The 26,214-nt window shown below is 46.3% G+C and overlaps 1 protein-coding gene and 1 non-coding gene across 2 annotated transcripts in view; both read right to left on the bottom strand.

The window, feature by feature from the left end:
• Positions 1-2,746: 2,746 nt before the first annotated feature.
• Positions 2,747-26,214, bottom strand: part of dnajb14 (DnaJ heat shock protein family (Hsp40) member B14) — a 48,060-nt gene continuing 24,592 nt past the window's right edge. Inside the window, exons 2-8 of the mRNA XM_072495270.1 lie at positions 24,900-25,083; positions 19,418-19,563; positions 12,121-12,303; positions 11,618-11,703; positions 8,789-8,898; positions 6,950-7,122; positions 2,747-4,200 (exon numbers count right to left, since the gene is read on the bottom strand). Of these exons, the coding sequence (XP_072351371.1) occupies positions 4,076-4,200; positions 6,950-7,122; positions 8,789-8,898; positions 11,618-11,703; positions 12,121-12,303; positions 19,418-19,563; positions 24,900-25,083 (1,007 nt within the window). The 3' untranslated portion in view covers positions 2,747-4,075. The remainder of the gene's footprint in view (positions 4,201-6,949; positions 7,123-8,788; positions 8,899-11,617; positions 11,704-12,120; positions 12,304-19,417; positions 19,564-24,899; positions 25,084-26,214) is intronic.
• trnag-ucc (transfer RNA glycine (anticodon UCC)) lies at positions 13,945-14,016 on the bottom strand. Its single transcript has one exon. It is a non-coding gene; the product is annotated as a tRNA-Gly (tRNA).

Below are 26,214 nucleotides of genomic sequence, written 5' to 3'. Positions count from 1 at the left end.
GCCAGCTCTCTGGGTGACGCACCGCTGGGCGGGGCCAGCTCTCTGGGTGACGCACCGCTGGGCGGGGCCAGCCTCCTGGTCACATGTCCGCAGAGGGGCGGGTCTCCGCTTTGCTATCACGTGATCAGAGGACGTCACACGTGGAGCGTGCCCGACCCTCGGCGTCACATGATTGGAAAGTGCCCTGAGAGGGTTGGGCTATGGGGGGGGGGCAAGACTTCGATCACGTGCCTGGGCTGGTCATGAGTCCACGTGACCTCAAACTTTTGTATCTTTTTCCCGACGGACGGCGGAAGAGAGTATGTCCGGGGTGCGTGGGGTCCTTCATTATGCTGGCTGCCTGCCTTTTTGGCAGTACGAGTGATTAGCGCTGGAGTCCCAGGTTCGATTCCCCGCTGGGTCACTGTCTGTGTGGAGTCTGCACATCCTGTGTGGAGTGCTGCACTGTCACAGGGTCAGTACTGAGGGAGTGCCGCACTGTCAGAGGGTCAGTACTGAGGGAGTGCTGCACTGTCAGAGGGTCAGCACTGAGGGAGTGCCGCACTGTCAGAGGGTCAGTACTGAGGGAGTGAAATGAAATGAAAATTGCTTATTGTCACAAGTAGGCTTCAAACAAAGTTACTGTGAAAAGCCCCTAATCGCCACATTCCGGCGCCTGTTCGGGGAGGCTGGTACGGGAATTGAACCGTGCTGCTGACCTGCCTGGGTCTGCTTTAAAAGCCAGCGATTTAGCCCAGTGTGCTAAACCAGCCCCTTTGCTGCACTGTCAGACGGTCAGTACAGAGGGAGTGCTGGACTGTAATAGGGTCAGTACTGAGGGAGTGCTGCACTGTCAGAGGGTCAGTACTGAGGGACTGCTGCACTGTCAGAGGGTCAGTACTGAGGGAGTGCTGCACTGTAATAGGGTCAGTACTGAGGGAGTGCTGCACTGTCAGAGGGTCAGTACTGAGGGACTGCTGCACTGTCAGAGGGTCAGTACTGAGGGAGTGCCGCACTGTCAGAGGGTCAGTACTGAGGGACTGCTGCACTGTCAGAGGGTCAGTACTGAGGGAGTGTCGCACTGTCAGAGGGTCAGTACTGAGGGAGTGTCGCACTGTCAGAGGGTCAGCACTAAGTGTCTGTATTGAGGGGAGGGCCTCACGGCTGGGTGTTGTCTGCATGAGGGGCATGTTTTGTTTCCTCAGGTAAAATATCCCATCGCCTTACTATGAAGAATAGCATGGGAGTTCTTATTTTGTTCTATTTAATGGCATCAATAAAACCCATTTATCCGGTTCCTGTCACATTACCGTTTGTTGGTGCATGCTGTATACAAATTAGTTTTTGTGTTTCCTACGTCAGTGACTACACTTGTAATGTATTTCATAAAGTGTTTTGGGACATTCTGAAAGGTGCTATATAAATGCAAGTGTGTTATCTTCAATGCACATGGCAGCATTTCACACCAAGCTGCTGTGTCAGTAACTGTTCACTGTAACTGTGGCTGAAACATCACAACGCAGGAAAGTCACAGGCTCTCCCTGGGCTCTTGGCTGCTCTCGGCAGGTAGTGGCGCTGGGTAAGCTTTGGCAATCTCCGATTTGCCTATTGCAGTAAAATATCCCAAAGTATTTCCACCCACCACCAACCAGGGTAAAAGTCGCCAACACTTTTGCCCATTTAGACCAACCAACGCTGCAAAAGAAATATCTTTGCCACCATTTCTGGGATTCATGGGCTGTCTCCTTGGGACTGGGCCCAGTCCCAGCAACCCAGGTCCCTGGCGCTCAGGCAGCAGAGCCAAATGCCCACTTTAATGGAGTCTTCGTGCTGCCAGTCACTCGGATTGGCCCGCAGCTCCCGGGGCTGGACGTCCTCTCCAGCGAGGGGCGGGAATCCCGTCAGCCTAATTATCCCGCCTGCAGGGCATTCCTTACAGTGGGGGTAGCGACCTTATGCAGCCCACCATGTCCTCAGAACAAGGGGGCACAAGCTTACAATTAGAGCCAGGTTGTTCAGGGGTGATGTCAGGGGAAGCACTGCTTCACACAAAGGGGAGTGGAAATCTGGACCCCCCCTGTCTGAAAAAGGCTATTGAGGCTTGGGGGGGGGTCCAGTTGAAAATTTCAGGTCTGAGATCGATTCGTTTTTGAAACGCAAATACTGTGGATGCTGTAAATCTGAAATAGATCTGCTGGAAATCCTCAGGTCCGAGCAGCAACAGCAGAAAGAGAAACAAGAGTTCAATTCTGATGGAAGGCCATCTTGAACTGAAATCTGATGCATTTTTGATGGGGTTTAGTTACAGAACAAAAGCAGATATAGAGTTGCGACGCGCATCAGCCATGATGCAAATTAATGCAGGTTCAAGGGGCTGAATGGCCTCCGCCTGTTCCTAAAGTGGAAAACCCAAGACAAGAATTCAGGAAGATAAAATAGCCGCTTTGGGTGAAGTGTGATATGGCAGCATAGCGGTTAGCGCTGCTGCCTGAGCGCCAGGGACCCGGGTTCAACACCGGCCTTGGGTCACTGTCTGTGTGGAGTCTGCGTGGGTTTCCTCCGGGTGCTCCGGTTTCCTCCCACAGTCCAAAGACGTGCAAATTAGGTGGGATTATGGAGTTAGGAGGATAGGGTAGGGAAGTTGGGCTAGGTAGGGTGCTCTTTCGGAGGTTGAAAGATTCTACGGAAACTTCAGTAGACAAGAAAGCTCGCAGTGAGAGCTTGAAACAAAACACAAAACGTGGCCTCAACTCAGAAGTCATCCAGGTTACACGGTTAAAATAACTTTTATTTGATGTAGGTTAAGACGAGGATACATTAAATATATATATATTACAATCAGCAATTCAAATTTACAATAGAAACTAAGCCATGTTTACGGAATTAAATTAAATTTGGTGCTATTATATATTCACAATTTTTAGCAGGTTACTCCATCAGCACCGTCACAATTCAAGTACCTGGGACAGTATTGATTGGATAATCCAGGGCATAAAATGATATATTGACAACAATTCATTGCTAATCAGATGGGTTACTTTGATATTGGACGCATGAGGTGAACATTGTCCAATTCTTCATAATTCATCACCATGCGAATCAGCTTTATATTCCTTTAGCCTAATCCGTTGGAAGGATTATTCGAGGTGAGCTTTTTTTGTTCTACCCTCATCGTTCTGTCTCCCACAACCCAGACATCACAATATTCAAATGCGATTCCTTTGAAACCGTATATACATTGTCATTATATATATCTTTTGAACAGTACAAGAATTACTGCACAACTATACAATATTCACAGAAATCAAGTAGTTTATACCACTATACATGCAACAGTGGAGATTGATCCCAAGAATTTTCATATTATCCTTAATATAAGGAATATGTCAATATACCACTCGATTGCTTATCTTGTTCAGTTAATAGGAATGATAAAAATGTCAGTGAATATATCTTGCCAGAACAATTCTTCAGAACAAAAAAGAAAATGGGAATGTTTCTAAAATTTTAAGACATTAAAACCCAGCTCACTGTTAACAAAGTACTGGAATTGTATGGTTGTTACCTTGAAATAGCTAATAAATATCTTAAAAAGTACAAAACTTTCGATGAGAGTCGCTAGCGGGGAAGTCTCTTCAAACGACTATGGACAAGCAGCTAAGGACTGGGATTATTTGCTCAGACTGTGTGTACCTGTTGCAACCCCGGGCCATTGGGTGAACTTCGACACAGTCAAGGCAACTTTGAAATTAAAAACCTGACAGCTTTTGAGTCATTTACACCTTGTTACAACTGACATTAATTGCATTAGATTGGATGTGCTTTTTTAAAAAGCTAATCTAGAATACACTGTATTGTATACGATAAAGTGAAGGGGATTTGAAACACATACACACACACACACACCAGCCATTGCAGAGCACATTGGCCAGAATCAATCAGGCGCCGGTGTAAACAGGGTGACAGCTGAGGATTCTCAAGGTAAAACTCGGTTACAAGACTTCGATTTATCATTTATTTTAAAACGCTGATAGATCAAAACGTCTCCCTGTACAACAAAACATTTGAATCAAGGGCAAAATCCTGGTCGGCTGCCTCAGCCTCCTCGATACAGATCGTTAAGTCTTGCCAGCTTTTCACAACTTTCCATTCTCATGAGCTCAGCTTTCTTCCGAAGTCTGTCATCTCTGTACACCTTTGACGCGTAAAGGTAGTCATTTTCTTTAAGGATAGAGGAAGTAACATAATTATTGCACAGCGTCCAGCAACAGTGGATGTTGAGAAAACACTTGACAAGATATGGGGTATGGGTTGCTTAGCCTGGTGATCTCGGTAGTATCACACAACTAACTAATGGTACAGAAACAGGCCACTGGATTCAACTGCTAATCTGCTATTTATGCTCCACACGAGCCTCCCCTTCATCTAACCCCATCAACAATGGAGATGGTGTCGTGGTGGTAATGTCACCGGACTAGTAATCCAGAGATTTTGGACTAATAATCTGGGGGGGTGGGTTCAGATCCCATCATGGCTGTAGGTGGAATTTAAATTCAATGAATATCACTAGCACGATGACACAGTGGTTAGCACTGCTGCCTCACAGCGCCAGGGACCCGGGTCCGATTCCTGCCTGGGGTGGCTGTCTGTGTGGAGTTTGCACGTTCTCCCCGTGTCTGCGTGGGATTCCTCCGGGTGCCCCGGTTTTCTCCCGCAGCCCAAAGACGTGAAGGTTAGGCGGGGAAGTGGGCCTAGGTAGAGTGCTCTTTCAGAGGGCCGGTGCACACTCGATGGGCTGAATGGCCTCCTTCTGCACTTGTCGGGATTCTATGGATTCTTATAAAATCTCACTTGGAATCGAAAGCTGGTCGCAGTGTTGGTGACCATGAAACTGTCATCGATTGTTGTAAAATCCCATCAATAATTAAGGAAATCTGCCATCCTTACCGGGTCTGGCCTACACGTGACTAGGCCCCACAGCAATGTGGTTGACTCTTAATTGCCTCTGAGGTGGCTGCGAGACACAGAGCTCAGGGGAAATTAGGGATGAGCAATAAATACCCACATCCTACGTCGCAGACCTAGCTTCCCTCGGCCACTGTGCGGTAACGAGTTCCACACAGACAGAAGCAAAGTGGTTTCTCCCAAATTGCCTTTTGGATTTATTAGCAAATAGAAAGTCAGAGATTTTACAGCATGGAAAGAGGCCTTTTGGCCCACCGTGTCTGTGCCAACCATCAAGCACCTCTAATCCCAGTGGTCCGTGGCCTTTTGTGCTCTGGCATTTCAAGTGCTCATCTAAATACTTCTTCAATGTGACGATTCCCATCTGCTGCAGCACTGGGCTGAGAGGTGGCAAATGGAGTTTAATGCAGAAAAGTGTGAGGTGATTCATTTTGGAAGGAATAACAGAAAGACAGAGTACTGGGCTAATGGTAAGATTCTTGGCAGTGTGGATGAGCAGAGAGATCTCGGTGTCCATGTATATAGATCCCTGAAAGTTGCCACCCAGGTTGAGAGGGTTGTTAAGAAGGCGTACGGTGTGTTAGCTTTTATTGGTAGAGGGATTGAGTTTTGGAGCCATGAGGTCATGTTGCAGCTGTACAAAACTCTGGTGCGACCGCATTTGGAGTATTGCGTGCAATTCTGGTCGCCGCATTATAGAAAGGATGTGGAAGCATTGGAAAGGGTGCAGAGGAGATTTACCAGAATGTTGCCTAGTATGGAGGGAAGATCTTATGAGGAAAGGCGGAGGGACTTGAGGCTGTTTTCGTTAGAAGAAGGTTAAGAGGTGACTTAATTGAGGCATACAAGATGATCAGAGGATTGGATAGGGTGGACAGTGAGAGCCTTTTTCCTCGGATGGTGATGTCTAGCATGAGGGGACATAGCTTTAAATTGAGGGGAGATAGATATAGGACAGATGTCAGAGGTAGGTTCTTTACTCAGAGAGTAGTAAGGGTGTGGAATGCCCTGCCAGCAACAGTAGTGGACTCGCCAACACTAAGGACATTCAAATGGTCATTGGATAGACATATGGACGATAAGGGAATAGTGTAGATGGGCTTTAGAGTGGTTTCACAGGTCGGCGCAACATCGAGGGCCGAAGGGCCTGTACTGCGCTGTAATGTTCATGTTCTATGTTCTACCACGCTTTCAGGCAGCGAGTTCCAGATTCCCACCACCCTCTGGGTGAAAAGGTTTCCCTCAAATCTCCACTAAACCTCCTGCCCCTGACCGTAAACCTATGCCCCTGGTTACTGATCCCTCCGCTAAGGGGAAATGTTTCTTCCTATCCACCCCATCTATCCTCCTCAAATCAGTCACCATTGGGAATCAGGTTTTAAATGAAACCTCTTGGGGCAGGGGTGAAAAAAACAAAGCAAGCAGTAGAAACCAAAATAATTCTCAACCGCACAACTTTCCAAGGATGAATCAGGCGATCAAGATGTGAAGAAAGGGTTTGAAAGAAATTTTACGTTAGCGGGATCTTGCTATTTATTTTTGATATTTTCCCCAGAGTGTGGAATCCAGTCAGCGCAATGTGCTGAGAGTTGGTGGGATCGAGGTTCTATCCCTCACCCCGATAGCCACGTCCAGCAGAAATCTCATACCCTCCTCCCCAAGGTGGAGGAAGGAGAGAACTTGAAGGGGTCGTCCGCGGACTTCTCCACCTTGGGACAGAAGTGACAGCACCTTGGGGGTAAGCTGCCCGCTAGCAAACAACCAATGAGATCTGGTATGAAAGGACTGGGAATTCAGAGTCATGTTACATAATAGGTATTAATTGATATCACTGCGGGATACTCAGCGATAGCGAAAACTGCAATTCCCAACCAGAACATAAAAATATCCCTCCATTAGGATTGCTTAATCTACAGTGCCTCAAACTCTACAATATGGGTGTCTACATGCTACAAAATATATCACTGAAGAATCACTATCACAAAGATAAGTTCAAACAACTTACTCTCCTGTCTTTCCCTCCAGCAGTTATTCCGAAGGTTGTTTATATAATCTTCTTCAACACTCTTTTCTACTTTTTGTACCGTCACACCCGTGTATTCTTTGTCAAAGTCTTTGTTGACGTAGTATACCACTTTCAAGTTACTCGTCTGCTTCCTGACAGTGTGTTCCATCGCCCTGCAACACGCAGAGGAACCCAGTTAGTCAAGTTAAAAGATGTTCAACGGAGCGAATCGCAATCGGGGTTCGGGCTCCCCACTTGTAAAAAGAAGCCGTACATTTTTTGCAGCACTATTCATGACCCGAGGGTCATCCCAATACAGCCGGTGAAGCACATTCTGTCACGACAGCAGCCATTTTCAGGAACGAGATAATGACGAGATGATCTGTTTTTTTTAAATAAGTGTTATTTTGGTTAAGGGCTAAACATCGGGCAGGACACGAGGGAGAAGCTTTCAACATGGAAAATTAATGCATAAAATAACCGAGTAATGAAATAATTCAAATAAAGGAACTTTGAAATAGAGTTTTGGGCGTCGAGAAGGGGAGAGATGTTCCTTGGAGGAAATATAAAAGAAAGATGTTGAAAGATTTTGTTTTAAATTTAAAGTATCCAATCATTTTTTTTCCCAATCAAGGGGCAATTTGGGCAGCACGGTAGCACAGTGGTTAGCACTGCTGCTTCACAGCTCCAGGGTCCCAGGTTCGATTCCCGGCTTGGGTCACTGTCTGTGCGGACTCTGCACGTTCTCCCCGTGTCTGAGTGGGTTTCCACCGGGTGCTCCGGTTTCCTCCCACAAGTCCTGAAAGACATGGTGTTTGGTAATTTAGACATTCTGAATTCTCCCTCTGTGTACCCGAACAGGCGCCGGAATGTGGAGACTAGGGGATTTTCACAGTAACTTCATTGCAGTGTTAATGTAAGCCTACCTGTGACAATAAAAATTATTATTAATTTGGCATGGCCAATCCACCTACCCTGCACATCTTTGGGTTGTGGGGGTGAGACCCACGCAGACACGGGGAGAATGTGCAAACTCCACATGTGCAGTGACCCGGGGCCGGGATCGAACCCGGGTCCTCGGCGCCGTGAGGCAGCAGTGCTGACTGAAAGATGTTGAAAAGATAATATCCCCGATGATAGGAAAGCTACTAAAGAGTGACTCCCGTCACGAACTGTCTTGAGCCCTGCTCAGCTCGCGTGTCAAGTGTAGCATTCTCAGCAAAGTCAGAAGATTGAGGATTCAAGTCTCACTCCACAGATGGGAACACATACATAATGCAGGCCGACACTCCCAGTGCAGTCCTGAGGGAATGCCTCACTGTCTTTCAGATGGGACATTGCAAACCGAGGGCCTGTTCCCGTGGTGCTATTTTGAAGACGAGCAGGAGTGTTCTCCCCGTGTCCTGGGCCAATATTTGTCCCTCAACTAACACCAGTAAAACAGATTATCTGTCCTTTGTCGGATTGTGCGGGATTGTGCGGGATTGTGCGGGATTGTGCTGTGTGCATATTTGCTGTCACGATTCCTACATTACAACAGTGACTGCACTCCAATAGTATTTAATTGGGTTTAGGTCACTTTGGGATATTGTGAGGTTAGCAGGATGCTGTATAAATGCAGGATTTATTTTATTTTATGAAGGGAATATCATCAGGCAGCAAGTAAACCTCACAGTCAGTGGTTGAAGTTAGCGTTCAGCTAACAATATGCAAACAAACAAAAAACCTCCATCACATTTATTTGGAGTTAAATTTGGAGCAAGGTCCTGACCAGAAAAAAAACTGCCTTAAGACTAGACTGAATTAAAGGACCTGTTGAATATGGTCAGCAATACTTACGCTCTGTAGTAGAGACTATACGGTGGTGTAGTTACCATCAACTGGCTTAAAACGGACACTAAGACCAAGACAATAATCGGCAACAATTGTATAAAAGTTGAAAATCCTCCCTGTAAGATAGAGGAGAGTAAATTTAACATGTAGTTAATTTTCCTTGTTCCACTGCATTATAACATTTGGAAAGGTCTATCTCTTTCTTCAAGGTTCAATCGCACCACTAAATGTTTGCAGGTACAAAGTTAGATCAGACACAGGACAATTATCTGTTCCTATATTAGCACGCTTTCGCAGAAAGCGACAAGGACAAGAACATAAGAATTAAGATGAGCAGGCCATTCAGCCCCTCGATCCTGGTCCGGCATCTAATTGTGGCCTCAACCCCCACATTTCCCCCCCCCCCCCCCCCCCCCCCCCCACACACACACACAGACACCCAGGTCCCTTGCTGATCAAAAATCTAACTTAGCCTTGAACCTATTCAATGACCCAGCCAACAATGCTCCCTGGGGAAGAAGATTCCACAAACTAACAACGCCCAGAGAAAGAGATTATCCATACCGCAGTCTGAAATGGGAAACCACACCCCAATTCGTAAACTCTGACCCCTGCTTCTAGACATCCCCACAAAGGGAAACATCCTCTCAGGATCCAACCTGTCCACTGAGTATGGCATTGGTCCTATTTAAGGAAGGGTGCCAGTGCCTTGGAAACAGTCCAGAGAAGGTTTACCGGACTGGTGGCTGGAATGAGCAGGAAAGGTTGGGCTTGTATCTGCTGGAGTTTGGAAGAGTAAGAGGTGACTTGATTGAAACATTTAAGATCCCGGGGGGTATTGACGGGGCGGATGTGGAGAGAATGTGGGGGTCACGGTTTACAAATAAGAGGTCGGCCATTTAAAACGGAGATGAAGAGAAATGTTTCCTCCAAAGGTTGCGAGTGTGGGATTCTCATCCCGAAAAGGCGGTGAAAGCAGAATCTTTGAATACTTTTAGGGCGGAGCTAGATACCAGATTCTTCATTAACCAGGGGGTGAAAGGTTATGAAATGAAATGAAAATGAAAATCGCTTATTGTCACAAGTAGGCTTCAAATGAAGTTACTGTGAAAAACCCCTAGTCACCACATTCCGGCGCCTTTTCGGGGAGGCTGGTACGGGAATTGAACCGTGCTGCTGGACTGCCTTGGTCTGCTTTAAAAGCCAGCTATTTAGCCCAGCGTGCTAAACCAGCCCCAGTATAAAACTGGGTGCTTGACTTGACGACCTAGGGTGTCTTGCTCAGGTACACTTTCTGGATGCAGTGGCCGCAATGCACTGATGCAAATTTTCCCCGCAACAGTCAATCAGCAGCTCCACTCTACTGCCCTCTGTTGGATCACGATCGTATTGAATGGCGGAGCAAGCTCGATGGGCCAAGTGGCCTACTCCTGCTCTTAATCCGTATGTCAAGTCCCCTCTGGCCCTTATATGATTCAATCAGATCAATTTCCAATCTGCTCTCAGAAACCGATGTCAAAGATTCTCTTGCGCTATTTCATCAGAACACAACAAACAGGAGCAGAGCATTGTCCCCTCGAGCCTAATCCGCCAGTTAATAAATCATGACTAACCACGCACATATGTTTTGGGCGTGCTCGGCACTGGAAGGGAGTGACGGGAGTGATTTCGCAGGTGGTGAAGGCCCGGGTCAAACCAGGCTGGGGGTTAGCTCTATTTGGAGTTGCGGAAGAGCCGGGAGTGCAGGAGGCGAAAGAGGCTGATGTCGTGGCCTTTGCATCCTGGCGCAGGATCCTACTCATGTGGAAGGAGGCGAAACCCCCCGGACTGGAGGCCTGGGTAAATGATATGGCGGGGTTCATTAAACTGGAGCAGATAAAGTTTGCCCTGAGAGGATCGGCTCAAGGGTTCACCAGGCGGTGGCAGCCATTTCTCGACTACCTAGGGGAACGTTAGAGGGAAGACAGATGACCAGCAGCAGCAACCCAGGGGGAGGGGGAGGGGGGGGGGTTTAGTTTAGTTTAGGTCAATAGACAATGGGGTTTTGTTACCTGTGTATTGTTAAAAATTTCTGTTTTGTTATTGTTTTGTTTGCTTTGTAAGAGGGAAAAATTGTTGTTTGGAAAAAAATTTCAATAAAATATATTTAAAAAAAAAATCATGACTGGTCCGAGGTGGGCTCAGTTCCACTTTCCTGCCTGTCCCCCATAACTACTTCTACGTAGATCAAAAGCCTGATTTCTCAAAAAGCAGGGGAGTTCTCCCCGGTATGCTGGCAAACATTTATCCCTTAAGCAAGATATAATTTTAGATCAAAACATAATGCGGGATCTTGCTGTGCTGTGTTTCCCGCATTACAACAGTGACTTCACTTCAAAATACTTCACGGACTACAAAGTACTTTGAGATATCTGGTGATTTTGAAACGCATCTTCCATTTTCTTTATAGCATCAGTGGCGAGCACTGTTGCCTCACAGCGCCAGGGTCCCAGGTTAGATTCCCGGCTTGGGTCACTGCCTGTGCGGAGTCTGCACCTTCTCCCTGTGTCTGCGTGAGTTTCCTCCGGGTGCTCCAGTTTCCTCCCACAAGTCCCGAAAGACGTACTTGTTAGGTGAATTGGGAATTCTCCCTCGGTGGTGCCAGAACAGGTGCCGGAATGTGGCGACTAGGGGACTTTCACAGTAACTTCATTGCAGTGTTAATTTAAGCCTACTTGTGACATTAATAAAGATTATTATTCTATAAAGTTTAATCAACTTCAAGCGTAATTGCAAATTTGTAAATCATATTTGCCAATGACCTTGGGGGGCAGTTTATTGTCCCTAGATACATACATCAGCCCTTTCTTCCTCTCTCTCCCCTCTGTGATACGATTGATGAGATGCTCTTGCTCTTCCATTGGTATATGGTTGTGTATTTCCTAAAACAATAAATAAAGAACTGAACAATCACAGTAGCATCAAATAAATCCAATAATCTAGCACGGAAAGAGAGAGAGACTTTTTCGTTTTTAATTCTGCAAAAGAAATAATCCTAGCCCAAGGGCGGTGGCAGTGGTTAGTTCTGCTGTCTCCCGAAGTCGAGGAGCCGGGTTCAATCCGGCTCTGGGTCACTGTCCGTGTGGAGTTTGCACGTTCTCGCTGTGTCTGCGTGGGTCTCACCCCCACAACCCAAAGATGTGCAAGGTCGGTGGATTGGCCGCGCTAAATTGCCTCTTAATTGGAAAAAAAATAATTGGGTACTCTAAATTTATTTTTAAAAAGAAATAACGTCAGCCCACACACAGATTTGTAATTGGTGTAACTATATTTTTAAAAATATGCATTTTGGATTGTACCTGATGGGAATCCTCCTCCAAAGAACATGTTAAATAGATCCTCTGGAGTAATGTCCGATTCGTAATTCCGGTGAAATTCGAAGCCTCCATGTTGGTAGTTACCAGGAGACTGGCTGTCACCGTATTGATCGTAGTCTTTACGTTTCGCTGGGTTACTCAGTACAGCATAGGCATTTCCAATTGCTACCGATTTGAAGTGAGAGAGAGAGAGAGAGATTAGAAGCTAGCAATGAGAATCCATCAAAATGTGCACAAAAAACTTCCATTTCACTAGTTTGAAGAGCAGGGGAGTTTGCCTCAGTGTTCTGGCCACCAATTCTCCCTCAACATTTTCATACAGAAAAGTCATTCTGGTCAATATCACATGGCTGTTAGTGGGCGCCTGCTATGCACAAAGCGGTTGCCCTATCTGCTAGAGAACAACAGTGATTACACTTCATTGGTGCTTTGGGGCATACCAATGTTGTGAAAGACACTATTAAAATGAAAGTTATTGCTTTAATATCTTTATTTTTAAAAACGTTAGCTTATTAAACTTTACTCCGATTGTTTGTTCCGATCATGCGGAAGACGGGTCCTGTCCAATCGCTATGGATTGTGACTTTGTAGTCAATGTGACAGCGTAAGCAAAGCTCAAAACCCCCAAATATGTCTCCGGGGGCAGCACGGTGGCGCAGTGGGTTGGCATTGCTGTCGCACGGCGCCGAGGTCCCTGGTTTGATCCCGGCCCCGGGTCACTGTCCGTGTGGAGTTTGCACATTCTTCCCGTGTCTGCGTGGGTCTCACCCCCACAACCCAAAAGATGTGCAGGGTAGGTGGATTGGCCGCGATAAATTGCCCCTTGTTGGAAAAAAAAATTGGATACTTTAAGTTTATTTTTAAAAATATTGTCTCCCGAGTGCTTTACAAAGGAGGTGGGCGACACGGACAGGCGAGGGCGACAGACACGCACAGCTGGATTGGGATGGGGGGGGGGGGGGGGGGGGGGGGAGGGAACACACAGCCGGGCCCCCGGGGGGTGGGCAGACACACACAGCCGGGGAATGGTGGGGGTGGGGGGGGGAAAGAGAGAGAGAGAAGAGAGAGACAGCCGGGCGGGAGGTGGGGGCGAGACACACACGGCCAGGCAGGAGGGGGGTCGCAAACCTGGGCGGGGGGAGGGGGGGGGGGGAAGAGAACGGGGACGACGACACATAGCCGGGACCCGGGGGTGGGGAACACAGCCGGGGAGGGTGGGCTGACAGCCGGGCCGGGGGGGGGGGGGGTGGGGGCACAGTTCTAGAAGACAGGATTAAAAGGACTGAATGGGAGGAAGTGAAGTGATGTTTCGGGTGAAGAAATATTGCACATTCCCACATGGAGAAGGTACAACATCAACAATGATATGGAATTGAAGCCAAAAGCCAATGGGACTCTGCTGCCTATTGTTACGGGGGGGGGGTTTAAGAGCTTTGCAATATTCAGTCAGAGGAAGTTCTGCATTTAGCTCGTGATAGACACACAGACGAGACATTTTGGGCGAATATAGACGTGCTGTACAATCACAGAATTATAAAGCACAGAAAGGTTCCATTCTGCTTCATGCCCTTTTACCAGCTCCTTGGTGGAGCTCTTCAATGGAATGGAATGGAAATCGCTTATTGTCACAAGTAGGCTTCAAATGAAGTTACTGTGAAAAGCCCCTAGTCGCCACATTCCGGCGCCTGTTCGGGGAGGCTGGTCTGGGAATTGAACCGTGCTGCTGGCCTGCCTTGGTCTGCTTCCAAAGCCAGCGATTTAGCCCAGTGTGCTAAACCAGCCCCAGAAAAGTTTCCAATTTATTATTGCGATGGCCGGGAATCGAACCCGGGTGAACTGCTTGGAAGGCAGCTATGCTCACCACTATACCACCATCGCTCACAATTAGATCCACTCCCCTACTCCTGCCCCCCTTCCCCATTGCCCTAAATGCTTTACCCATCAGATTTAAACTACATGAAATCGGACCTCAGGTGTCCAGGCCGGTGATACCAGAGAGATCGCGAAGTAGAACAAGTCAAGGAGACTCCACACAGACAGTGGCCCAAGCCGGGAATCGAACTGTGAAACAACAGTGCTAACCACTGTGCTACCGTGCCGCCCGTATGATGGCTTTGATAGGGTCTTACAACACCAGGGATAGGGTCTTACAACACCAGGTTAAAGTCCAACAGGTTTGTTTCAAACACAAGCTTTTGGAGCGTTGCTCCTTCCTCAGGTGAATGAAGGTGATTCACCCGAGGAAGGAGCAGCGCTCCGAAAGCTAGTGTTTGAAACAAACCCGTTGGACTTTAACCTGGTGTTGTAAGACTTCTTACTGTGCTCACCCCTGTCCAACGCCGGCACCTCCACATCTTTGATAGAGTCGATAGAGGGAAACCATTTCCCCTGATGGGGGAAGCTCCGAACAAGGGGGCAGAACCTGACAGCTGGAGCCAGGCCGTTGAGGGGGATATCACACAAAGGGAAAATCTGGAACATTCTTCATCAAAAAGCGTTTGAGGCCGGGGACTTAGTTACGTATTTCAAAACTGAATTTGATGGTTCTATAGTCCCAAATACCTGTAACCAACAAAATTCCATTGACCCATCCTGGATGTACAACACAGATGACCCAACTGATTGGCAGAGAGGGGCTGAATGGTCTTGTTCTGTTCCTATGTAAGCATGTGAGCAGGGAGGGGGGGGGGGGGGGGGGGGAAAGCTGCTGGTACCACTACAGAGCCTAGTTTAAATGTCCTTCTTGACTTGAAGAGGTGAAGAATAAAACATCAGAGAGCATTATAGAAAGGAGAGATTTTGAGCCACAGAGCGCTTTACCTCGAGAGGTGGTGGAGGCCTAGAGCAAAATAAAAGTGGATCAGCCATTGAACAGGGCAAGGGACAGGTAGATATAGACACACAACTGGGCAGTGATGCAAAACCATCATTGGTGTGCTCCCGACTGCTTCTCAAAATATCGTTCAACAGAGCACCATTAAAAAATAAGGCACCTTCTATTGAAGATAGAGATGAGGAATTTATTACCAGCATACAAAGGAGTGGGCCATTCAGCCCCTCAAGCCTGCTCCACCATTTAATACATTCATGGCTGATGTGAGAATAATCAAATGTCACGCCCCAATAACCCATCAGCCCCTTGTTTACCAAGAATCTACCTCGCTCTGCCTCGAAAATATTCAAGGACTCCGCTTCCACTGCCAGGAAGTGAGTTCCAAAGACTACCGACCCTCAGTGAAAAGGTTTCGCCCCATTCCTGTTTTAAGTGGGCGATCCTTATTTTTAAACAGTTACCTCTAGTACTAGATTCTCCGACAAGGGGAAACATCCTCTCCACATCCACCCTGTCAATACCCCTCAGGATCTTCTCAGCAGCTAGCTTGGACAAAGAGTCATCCAGACTCAAAGCGTTAGATCCCTTCTCTCTCCACAGATGCTGTCAGGCCTGCTGAGATTGTCCAGGATTTTCTGTTTTTGTTTCAGATTCCAGCATCTGCAGTAATTTGCTTTTACCCCTCAGGATCTTTAGTCGCCTCTTACTCTTCTACAAGCCCAGCCTGTCCAACCTTTCCTCATAAGACAACCTGCTCATTCCAGGTATTAGTCCGGTAAACATCCTCTGAACTGCTTTTACATCCTTCCTTAAATAAGACCACCTAACACTGTACACAATACTCCAGATGTGGCCTCACCAATTTCCTGTACAACTAAAATATAACCTCCCTACACTTGTATTCAATTCCCCTCGCAATAAAGGATACCTTTTCTAATTACTTGCTGAATCTGCTTATGGTGATTCATGCTCTAGGACACCCAGATCCCTCTGCACTTCAATAGCTCTGCAATCTCACCACTTAGATAATTTGCTTCTTGTTTATTCTTCCTGCCAAAGTGGAGAATTTCACATTTTGCCACATAATCCATTTGCCCGATCTTTGCCCACTTTCTTAACTTATCTATATATTTCTGTAGTCTCCTTATGTCCTCTTCACAACTTACTTCCCTACCTATCTTTGTGTTATCAGCAAATTTGGCCACCATCTCATTCATCTCTTCATTTTGGTTATTTACACAAATGGTAAACAGACAAGTCCCCAGCACTGATCCCTATGGCGTGTTACCTCTTGCCAACCTGAAAAAGACCCATGTATGCCTAATCTCTGCTTCCCGTCAGTCAGCTAATCTTCTATCCATTCCAATAGGTCACCCCCGATACCATGAGCTTTGATGTAGCACCTTAAAAAATGCCTTCTGCACATCTAAGTACAGTACATCGATTTGTTTCCCTTTATCCACAGAATAGATTACTTGGTTTCCCTTTATCCACAGCACAGATTATTTATTCCAATAGGTTCGTTAAGCATGATTTCCTGTTCACAAAACCATTTTGACTCTGCCCGATTACCTTGAGCTTATCCAGGTGCCCTTTTCTAACATCTTTAGTAATTAGCTTCTTACATTTTCCCGACAACAGATGTCAAGCTAACTGGCCTGTAGTTTCCCACTCTGCCTCCCACCCTTTTTGAATAATGGAATTACATTTGCTATCTCCCAATCAAATGGGACAGCCCCTCACCTGGAGAGTTTTGGAAAATGTAAAACCCATGCTTCAACTATCTGACGCAAAACTTCTTTTAGGACCCACGGATGAAATCCGTCAGGTCACGGGCACACGCCAGCCAGCAGCCCCAACAAGCTCCTCAGTATAACTTCTCTGGCGACTTAATTTTCCCGGATTCCTCCCTCCCTTCCCGATTCAGTTTTATAGCCGCTTCTGAGATATTACTGGTATCCTCTATAGTGAAGGCGCAAGCAAAATACCTGTTCAATTCATCTTGTTACCATCCCAGTTGATGTTATAACAGGACGGGAAGATCGCAGAATGGAACCCTGACTCAAAAGATCCTATTTCATTTTATAAAAGTAAAACTTTTGGAGGGACAGAGTTACAGGACCGCTTATTAATTTTAACAAGATAAAACATTTATTAAACATGGAAAAATTGTATTATGATACAATATCCCTTCACTCAACAAATACACACAGATTTAAAGATAAACATGAATTACAAAGTACATCCTAATCTACAATGGTCTCATTAACACAAAAAGACGACTGTGGACAAATACACATTCCGCTCTGAACCCAAGTTATCGTCTGTGGTTTTCTCCTCAGAATCCCTCTGGATTGCCACATGAGATTTTCCAAATTCCACTCTCAAAAACATGCTTTGAAATCTTCTCTTTCAATTATGCTTTCCCTTGACAGTTTGCATTCCGAAATCCAGTCCAGGTTTTACAAGTGACACTTTTAAACAAAGCTTCCATTCCACTTTTAATGGCAAATCACTTTAGGATTTATTTGTCTTGGCTGCTGTGAAAACTGCTCACAATTCCTTTAACTCGATTCCCAGAATGTATTAAAGTGACACCAAATGTTTCATCGACCGTTGAAGTCTACTGTCCTACTTTGGTTACTCGTCCGTGAATTCTTCTGAACAATACCTTGGTCTCTGTTCACTTACTCGAGACTTCCCCTTCTGTCCAAATTCCCTGGTTATCTGAAATGTATCTTGCTCCTTAGGAAGCCTGCACCTTTGAAACTCCCTTTCCTGTCCTGCTTTTCCTGGCAGAGTTGAGAGCTGTTCACTCCCCAGAATCCGGTCTCCAACTGCTCTAGCTTCCAATTAATACGAAAGACAAAGGAAAGCCCTTCCTTCTGGAAGCACCCTCCTGTTGCTAAGCACCGACTTGCTACTACTTATTCTTCACACCGTGCCCTCTCCAAGTCCAAATCAAAACACCAGTGAGAACGTAACCAACCCCCATACATACAAACACCTTTGCGCAGGATAAAGCTACCTATCTGTTCTAACTTTCCAGGGACAGCATTAAATTAAGCACACCCAATACTATACTTTCGTTCTAATCATAGATTCCCTACAGTGCAGAAGGAGGCCATTCAGCCCATTGAGTCTGCTCCGACCCTCTGAAAGAGCACCCGACATGGGCCCACTGCTCCACCCAACCAGCCCTATCCCCATAGCCCCGTAAACTAAATTGCACATCTTTGGACTGTGGGGGGAAACCGGAGCAGCCGGAGGAAACCCACGCACACACGGGCACACAGACAGCAACCAAAGGCTGCAATCAAACCCGGGTCACTGTCGCAGTAAAGCAGCAGTGCTAACCACTGTGCTGCCTAATGTTCATCACCGCAAATATAAATCCCTTAAAACAACCTTTGTTTTCCGAATAATCCGCCATCTTCTTGTTTTCCAATTTCAATTCCCCAGACTCTTTTTATTTAAATAATTTTTATTAAAGGTTTTCATAAAATATCAATAACAAAATGAGAAAGAAAAAAGAACCCAACAGGGTTAAGTACAAAACACAATCTAAAAAAAGCAACCCCCCAAACCCCTCCCCCCTAGACTCACTTTCTATTGGACCAACTTTGTTAACCTTTTCTTTATTAAATATTTATAAAAACTTTTACTATCTGTTTTTATATTTTTGGCCAGCTTTCTCTGGTACGCTAATGTTTCCGTCTTATTGATCTCGTCACCCTTTGCTGTTCCTTAGATTCTGGACAATCTTCAGACCCCCCCACCTATCTTAGCAAAATTATATGCTTTAAGTTTGATACCATCTTTCTAAAAAAAAAAAAAAATTAATTTAGAGTACCCAATTCATTTTTTCCAATTAAGGGGCAATTTAGCGTGGCCAATCCACCCACCCTGCACATCTTTGGGTTGTGGGGCAAAACCCACGCAGACACGGGGAGAATGTGCAAACTCCACACGGACAGTGACCCAGAGCCGGGATCGAACCTGGGACCTCGGCGCTGTGAGACTGAAGTGCTAACCACTGCGCCACCATTATGCCCAGTTTCATTCCATCTTTAAACTTTCGAGTTAAACATGGGTGGTGGGTCCATCCCTTAAACTTCTTACTCAGAGGATCGTTAATGTTTGCAACTATCTTCTGTGGAAAGTACAGGACACTGGGCCCATTGAATCTATTCAAGTTAGACAGATTTTTGATTGACAAGGGAGTCCAGGGTTATGGGGGACAGGCAGGAAAATCAAGTTGAGGCCACGATCAGATCAGTATCGATGGGCTGAATGGCCTCCTTCTACACTGTAGACGATCAGCCTTACTGAATGGTGCAGCAGGCTCGAGGGGCCGAGTGGCCTAGTTACAGCTCCTATTTCTTGTGTTCTTACGTTAAGAGGGATAAGGAACTTTAGCTGGATAAACAAGTCTCCAAAACTCACCTTTAAAGGCCTCGGTTGCTCCGGGTGCGTGGTTTTTGTCTGGGTGGAACTTCAACGCCAGTTTTCTGTAAGCTTTCTTCAGATCCTCTTCGGAGGCATCTTTATTGGTCCCCAGAATCTCGTAGTAATCTTTACATCTCTTTATCCTGCAGAGAAGTTGGAACAGTTAAGGTGCAAACGGACCCTCGGCAAATAGAAAGTTAGCTGTTCATACATCAAGCCCAGTGCAGTTACTCATAAGAGTAAGAGGAGCTCAGGGTGTGGGGGTAACATCGTAGCATGGATAGTGGATTGGCTAACTAACGGGAAGAAGGAATAATGGGTAATTTTCAGGTTGGAAAGATGAAACCAGTGGAGTGCCACAGTGATGGGGCCTCAACCATTCACAATCAAAATATCAATGACTTTATGAAAGAACCAAATGTAAATTTGCTGATGTCACAAAGATAAGTAAGTTGTGAAGAGGTCATGAGGGGTCTGAAAAAGGAAACAGGATACGTCAAGTGACTGGGAAAAATTTGGCAGATGGCGTAAACTGTGGAAAAATCTGAACTCATCCACTCTGGCAGGAAGAAGAAAAAGCAAATGGAATATTTTCATGAAAAGAGATTGCAGAGGAATCCAGGTGGATTGGATTATTGTCACGTGTACCAAGGTACAGTGCAAAGTATTTTTCTGCAAGCAGCTCAAACAGATCATTTAGTACATGCAAAGAAAATACATAACAGTACAAGGTACACAACGTAAATACATAGACACCGGCATCGGGTGAAGCATACAGGAGTGTAGTGTTAATCAGGTCAGTCCATAAGAGGGTCGCTTAGGAGTCTGGTAACAGCGGGGAAGAAGCTGTTTTTGAATATTTTTGTGCGTGTTCTCAGACTTTTGTACCTCCTGCCCGATGGAAGAAGTTGGAAGAGTGAGTAAGCCGGGTGGGAGGGGTCTTTGATTATGCTGCCCGCTTACCCCAGGCAGCGGGAGGTGTACATGGAGTCAATGGATGGGAGGCAGGTTTGTGTGATGGACTGGGCTGTGTTCACGACTCTCTGAAGTTTCTTGCGGTCCTGGGCCGAGCAGTTGCCATACCAGGCTGTGATGCAGCCGGATAGGATGCTTTCCATGGTGCATCTGTAAAAGTGGACATGCCGAATTTCCTTGCCTTTCCCGAGGAAGTATAGGCTTTGTTGTGCTTTTTTGGTCATAGCATCGACGTGTCCTGGTACAAGAATCACAAAGCGTTCAGAAGCAGGTACAGCAAGTGATTAACAGGGAAATGGAATGTTGTTGTTTACTGCGGGGAAACGGAATATAAAAGTAGGGACGTTTTGCTCAGTTGTACAGGGTGTGTAGAGTTTTGGGCTCCTTATACAAGAAAGGATATAATTGCATTAGAAGCAGTTTAAGAGAAGGTTCACTCAACTGATCCCAAAGATGAAGAAAAGGTTGAACAGTTTGGGCCTGTATTCATTAGAGTTTAGAATAAGTAATCATATTGATACATACAAATATCCTGAGGGGACCTGACAAGGTGAAAGCTAGGAGGATGTTTCCACTTGTGGGAGAGACTGGAACCAGGGGGACTGTTTCAAAATAAGGTGTTGTCCACTTAAGATGGAGGTGAGGAGAATTTGTTCCTCTCGGAGGATCGTGAGTCGGTGGAATTCGCTCCCCCAGACAGCAGTGGAGGCCGGGACATTGGATATTTTTAAGGCTGAATTGGGCAGATTATTGACTGACAAATGGTATCGGGCGAGACAGGAAAGTAGAGGCCACAATCTGACCAGCAATGATCTTATTGATTGGCGGAGCAGGCTCGAATGGCCTATTCCTGATTTCCAGATATACTCCAAAATGCTGGCTTCCAACGATAGTGCTTATTCAACAAACTCAAAATTCAGTGTTACTTCTCATTCAAGAGCGAGACATTTAGAAAATGTGAATATTAAACAGGAAATAGTTCACCAAGTTAATTGAGTAACCTCGCTCCATAGACACCTCCAAACCCAAGTTTCTGAAAACACCACAAGATTGTCCAGTTGATAGAATGGAATGTCAGCAATACGGATCACGGAATGTTCCAACACTACCAACAGGAGCGACTTACATCTTCAATTGCAAAGAGAAAATGTTAACAAGAAAATTAAGGATCAAAGAATTCAGACTTCTCCAGCCAGTGAACTCCAGGAGTGGGAACTTGAAGTTGCAGATTTCCAGAGGAGATAAAGTTGTTGGCAGATGTGAATGATTGAAAGGTTTAGGACTGTACCATTTAGGACCAACTCAGTGATTCAAAATGGTTCATTCTAGCCCTGTAAAAACACAGACATAAATCATGCATACCACCCGAGGCCCCAAACACTCCTTACAAGTGAAACAGTGATTTATTTGTACTTTTCCAATTTAGTTTACGGTATTGGCTGCTCACAATGTTGTCTGCACCAATCTGATACAGATTGGATGGCCGCATTGCAAAACACGTCTGTTTAGATGCTGAACTTCCCGTCATTGACATTTCAAATCTCCACCTTGCTCCGAGCTCGCTGATCTTTGTCCTTGGCCTGCTGCAGTGCCGCGGAATGCAAGTTTGAGGAACAGCACCCCATCTTTTGACTTCACAGTTTACACTCCAATTTTACATCATAACCTCGACCCTCATTTTGCAAAACTTTGTATTTTGCTGGTTTCTTTCTGAATTCCTTTGTGTTGAGTTCAAACGGCTGCTATCCTGCCAGTCACACCTCCTCTTGGTTTCCTTTACTTGTCCCATTTCCACTCGCTCTGAATTTTCACCATGAAACCTTTTGCCATGTAATTTGTGCAGGCTTCCACCCTATCACAGACCTCCCATTTTGTACTTTCCCACTCCCCTCTTTCGCGGCCTCTTGCTTCAAACACCTCGCATCTCTAATGTACTCCAGTCCCAATGAAACGTTAATGATTTGGCCGGCACAGCGGCTAGCACCACTGCTGCACAGCACCAGGGTCCCGGGTTCGATTCCCGGCTTGGGTCACGGTCTGTGTGGAGTCTGGACGTTCTCCCCGTGTCTGTGTGGGTTTCCTCCGGGTGCTCCGGTTTCCTCCCACATGTTCCGAAAGACGTGCTGTTAGGTGAATTGGACATTCTGAATTCTCCCTCTGTGTACCCAAACAGGCGCCGGAATGTGGCGACTAGGGGATTTTCACAGTAACTTCATTGCAGTGTCAATGTAAGCCTACTTGGGACACTAATAAAGATTATTATTTCTCTCTCTCTCTGCAGATGCTGCCAGACCTGTTGAATATTTCCAGCACTCGGTGCTTTTATTTCAAAACCTATAATCTGCCTTTATTATTGATGAGGCAGACCGATGAATTATTGAAGTAGCCATCCGCACACTGTTCAATTGTTGCATTGCCATCCACAAACAGCTAGAAGCCCTAAAGGCTCCAAAGCAGCAAACATCCAATGGTAAACATTCCAGAGTTTACAAATTCAAATCCATTGGGAATGATCAACACCTTCTACAGAAAAACAGTTCCCATCTTTCAGCAACATATTAAAAACATCCCGAAACGCTTCACAAGAGCGATTACCAAACAAGATTTGACACCGAGTCACATAAGGAGATATTGGGGCAGGTGGCCAGAAGCTTCGACAACGAGGTAGGTTTTGGTAGCAGCCTTCCATCTCCACGCCGTGTTGGTCAACTCGGTTAAGCATCAACTAATGGTGTGGCTCAGCAGGACCACTGACATTTCAGTCTCCGCTGCATTCACTGCAGAGGACCACAGTGGGCATAGAAGGCGCCCGATTCACTGGCCTCTGTCTGGGTCCTCTTTCCAACCAGCCGAGCTTTTAATTGTAAGGAGTGTCTTAGTGGGGAAAAGAGAGAGTGAGAGCAAGTGCGAGAGAGGCGGAGAGGTTTAGGGAGAGATTCAGGCCCAGGCAGCTAAAGACACAGCTGCCGATGATGGAGCAAGGGAGCTCATGTGTGTACAGGTGGCCTGAATTGGAGGAGTGTAGAGATCTCGGAGGATTGTAGGGCTGAAGGACGAAAAAAACATTCTAATTCAGCTGAAAATGCAAGTCATACCATCAGAGAATCCTGACAGGGCAGAAGGCTATTCGGCCCATCGAGTCTGCACCGACCATTTGAAAGAACACCCTTCACTGACCCAATCCCTGCCCTATCCCTGTAAACCCAGCTAACCTTTGGAGACAATTTATCGTGGCCAATCCACCTAACCTGCACATATTTGGACTGTGGGAGGAAACCGGAGCACCCGGAGGAAACCCACGCACACACGGGGAGAACGTGCAGACTCCACACAGGCAGTCGAGCTGTGGTGCTGCGATGCAGTAGTGCTAGCCACTGCGCCGCTGTGAATGACAACTATATTTCAAAATGTTTCATTCAAGCTGGGAAGAGTTTCTAGATATCCGAAGCAAATAGAAACATTGGGCCAATGGAGTTTTGCCTGCTGAAAGTGCTCTCCAGCCTAATCCAGCTTTTGGTCAGGAGGTTATGGAACCACAACTGGACATTTAAATATTTTTAGAAAATACCGAGAGCGTTTCTCTGCTGCCATTGGGTTAAAAAGCTTTGGAAATATGTTTTTTCTTTAAAGGCAAATTCAAAATAAGATTTCACACTGCACCAATTCGATGAGAAATGTAATTTGATCCTTTATTTATATTCTGGGTACCACACTTTTGGAAAGAGCGGAGAACTGGATAGTTCGAACAAAGAGCCAGAGCAGGGAGAATGGGCCGAATGGCCGCCTGTGCTGTTTTTGTGTTTGGAGTATGACACACCATTTTTTAATGTTTCCAATTAAGGGGCAATTTAGCTACACATCTTTGGGTTGTGGGGGTGAGACCCACGCAGACACGGGGGGAATGTGCAAACTCCACACGGACAGTGACCCGGGATCGAACCCGGGTCCTCAGCGCCGCGAGGCAGCAGTGCTAACCACTGCGCCAACGTGTCGCCCTATCACACACCTTCGGACTGTTGGGTGCCGAGTCGATACACGGCGGTGTGAAGCAACTTGACAAGATACACAGACCGATTAGGAGAGCACCTCACACCACTGCACTCAAAAGACGGTTTTACCCGGGACATTCACATTCGTCATGACAAACAAAACATGTCCCGCCTCCACCTTCAAACGGCTCAGAGGGCAGCGTTTCCGGTGCTTGTTTCGTCCCCTAATTACACACTTGCTCCATTCCAAAATAGAACTGGCTCCCACAGTGAATGGCTGAGGTGAATAACAAAGATACATTAAGGGGAAGATGGAGAAACAGAGGTAGGAGAAAGGAATAGAAGGATATGTCAATTGGGTGAGATGGAGGAGCCTAATGTTCAGCATAAACACCGGCACATATCAGTTGGGCCGAATGGTCTGTTGCAAGGCCGTGGTGTCAGTGTACAAAACTACCAACAACAAAAATAAAAAGCACAACACTGATCGTCACTTCCAAAGCGGGGACCCATACCTCTGGACTCCTTCAAGCTGCTCTTTCGTGTAAACCTTTGCGGAATCGACTTTGGTCTCCTTCTCTGTCGTGGTCCCATTTTCAGTCCCGCTGCTGGCAGACTTTCGCTGGTACGGTTTACCCGATTCGGAGCGACGCCCAGCCCCCGCCGCGCTCCCGTTTGTGGTGATTGCGTCTATTAATGCTAAAAAAAAAACAAGAAGAGAAAGAGGAAGGTGAGGACTGATAGATACTGATGGGGGAGCAGAGAGCTCTCTGACGCCATCAGGAAGCTGTAGCTTTCTAAATACCCAGAAGTTTCCATTATAATGCAATAGTCCCAGAGGAACACAGCATCGCCCAATCAGCAGGCACACAAACTGCCAATGCCAGTGTCATTTCTACCGCTCCTATTTTTCTGCTGAGTCACAGACTGAAACAAAGAATTTGCATCCATGTAGTTGGGGAGATGGTAAATGTATTCGTGATGTCACTGGACTAGTCATTGAGACCTCAGGTTAACATCCCACCATAGTAGCTGGGTGGAATTTTAAAGCTTTGAGAGTCAGGAATATAAATTGAGAGCTAGACTCAGTAATAGTGAGAAAAGAAACCATCACGGATTGTAGATAAGAACAATACAACACAGGAACAGGCCCTTCGGCCCTCCAAGCCCGCGCTGATCATGGTACCTGCCTAAACGAAAACTGTCTGCACTTACAGAGTCCGTATCCTTCCATTCCCACCCTATTCATATATTTGTCTAGATATCCCTTAAATGCCGCTATCGTACCTGCTCCCACCACCTCCCCAGGCAGCACATTCCATATATTTACCTCCCCTGTGTAAAAGAATTGCCTTGCACGTCTGTTCTAAACTTTTCCCGCCGCACTTTAAACCTATGTCCCCTAGTACTCGACTCTCCTACCCTAGGAAAGAGCATCTAACTATCCACTCTGTCCATTCGTGTAGACCTCTATCAGGTCACCTCTTAACCTCCATCGTTTTCGTGAGAACAGGAGTTTATTTGACCTCTGCTCCTAGCTAATGCCCTCCATACCAGGCAACATCCTAGTAAACCGCTTCTGTACCCTCTCCAAAGCCTCCACATCCTTCTGGTAGTGTGGCGACCTGAATTGTACACAATATTCCAAATGAGGCCTACGGTCCTGTACAGCTGCAACATGACGTGCCAACTTTTATATTCAATGCCCAACCAATGAAGGGCAGCATGCTGTTTGCCTTCTTGACCACCTTATCCACATGCGTTGCCACTTTCAGTGATCGGTGGACACGTGCGCCCAGATCTCTCTGCCTGTCAATACTCGCAAGAGTT

This window comes from Scyliorhinus torazame, chromosome 3 (genome assembly GCF_047496885.1).
Source record: "Scyliorhinus torazame isolate Kashiwa2021f chromosome 3, sScyTor2.1, whole genome shotgun sequence".
Lineage (NCBI taxonomy): Eukaryota > Metazoa > Chordata > Chondrichthyes > Carcharhiniformes > Scyliorhinidae > Scyliorhinus > Scyliorhinus torazame.
Note: the sequence above shows the minus strand (reverse complement) of the source record. Positions and strands in the feature narration are given on the sequence as shown.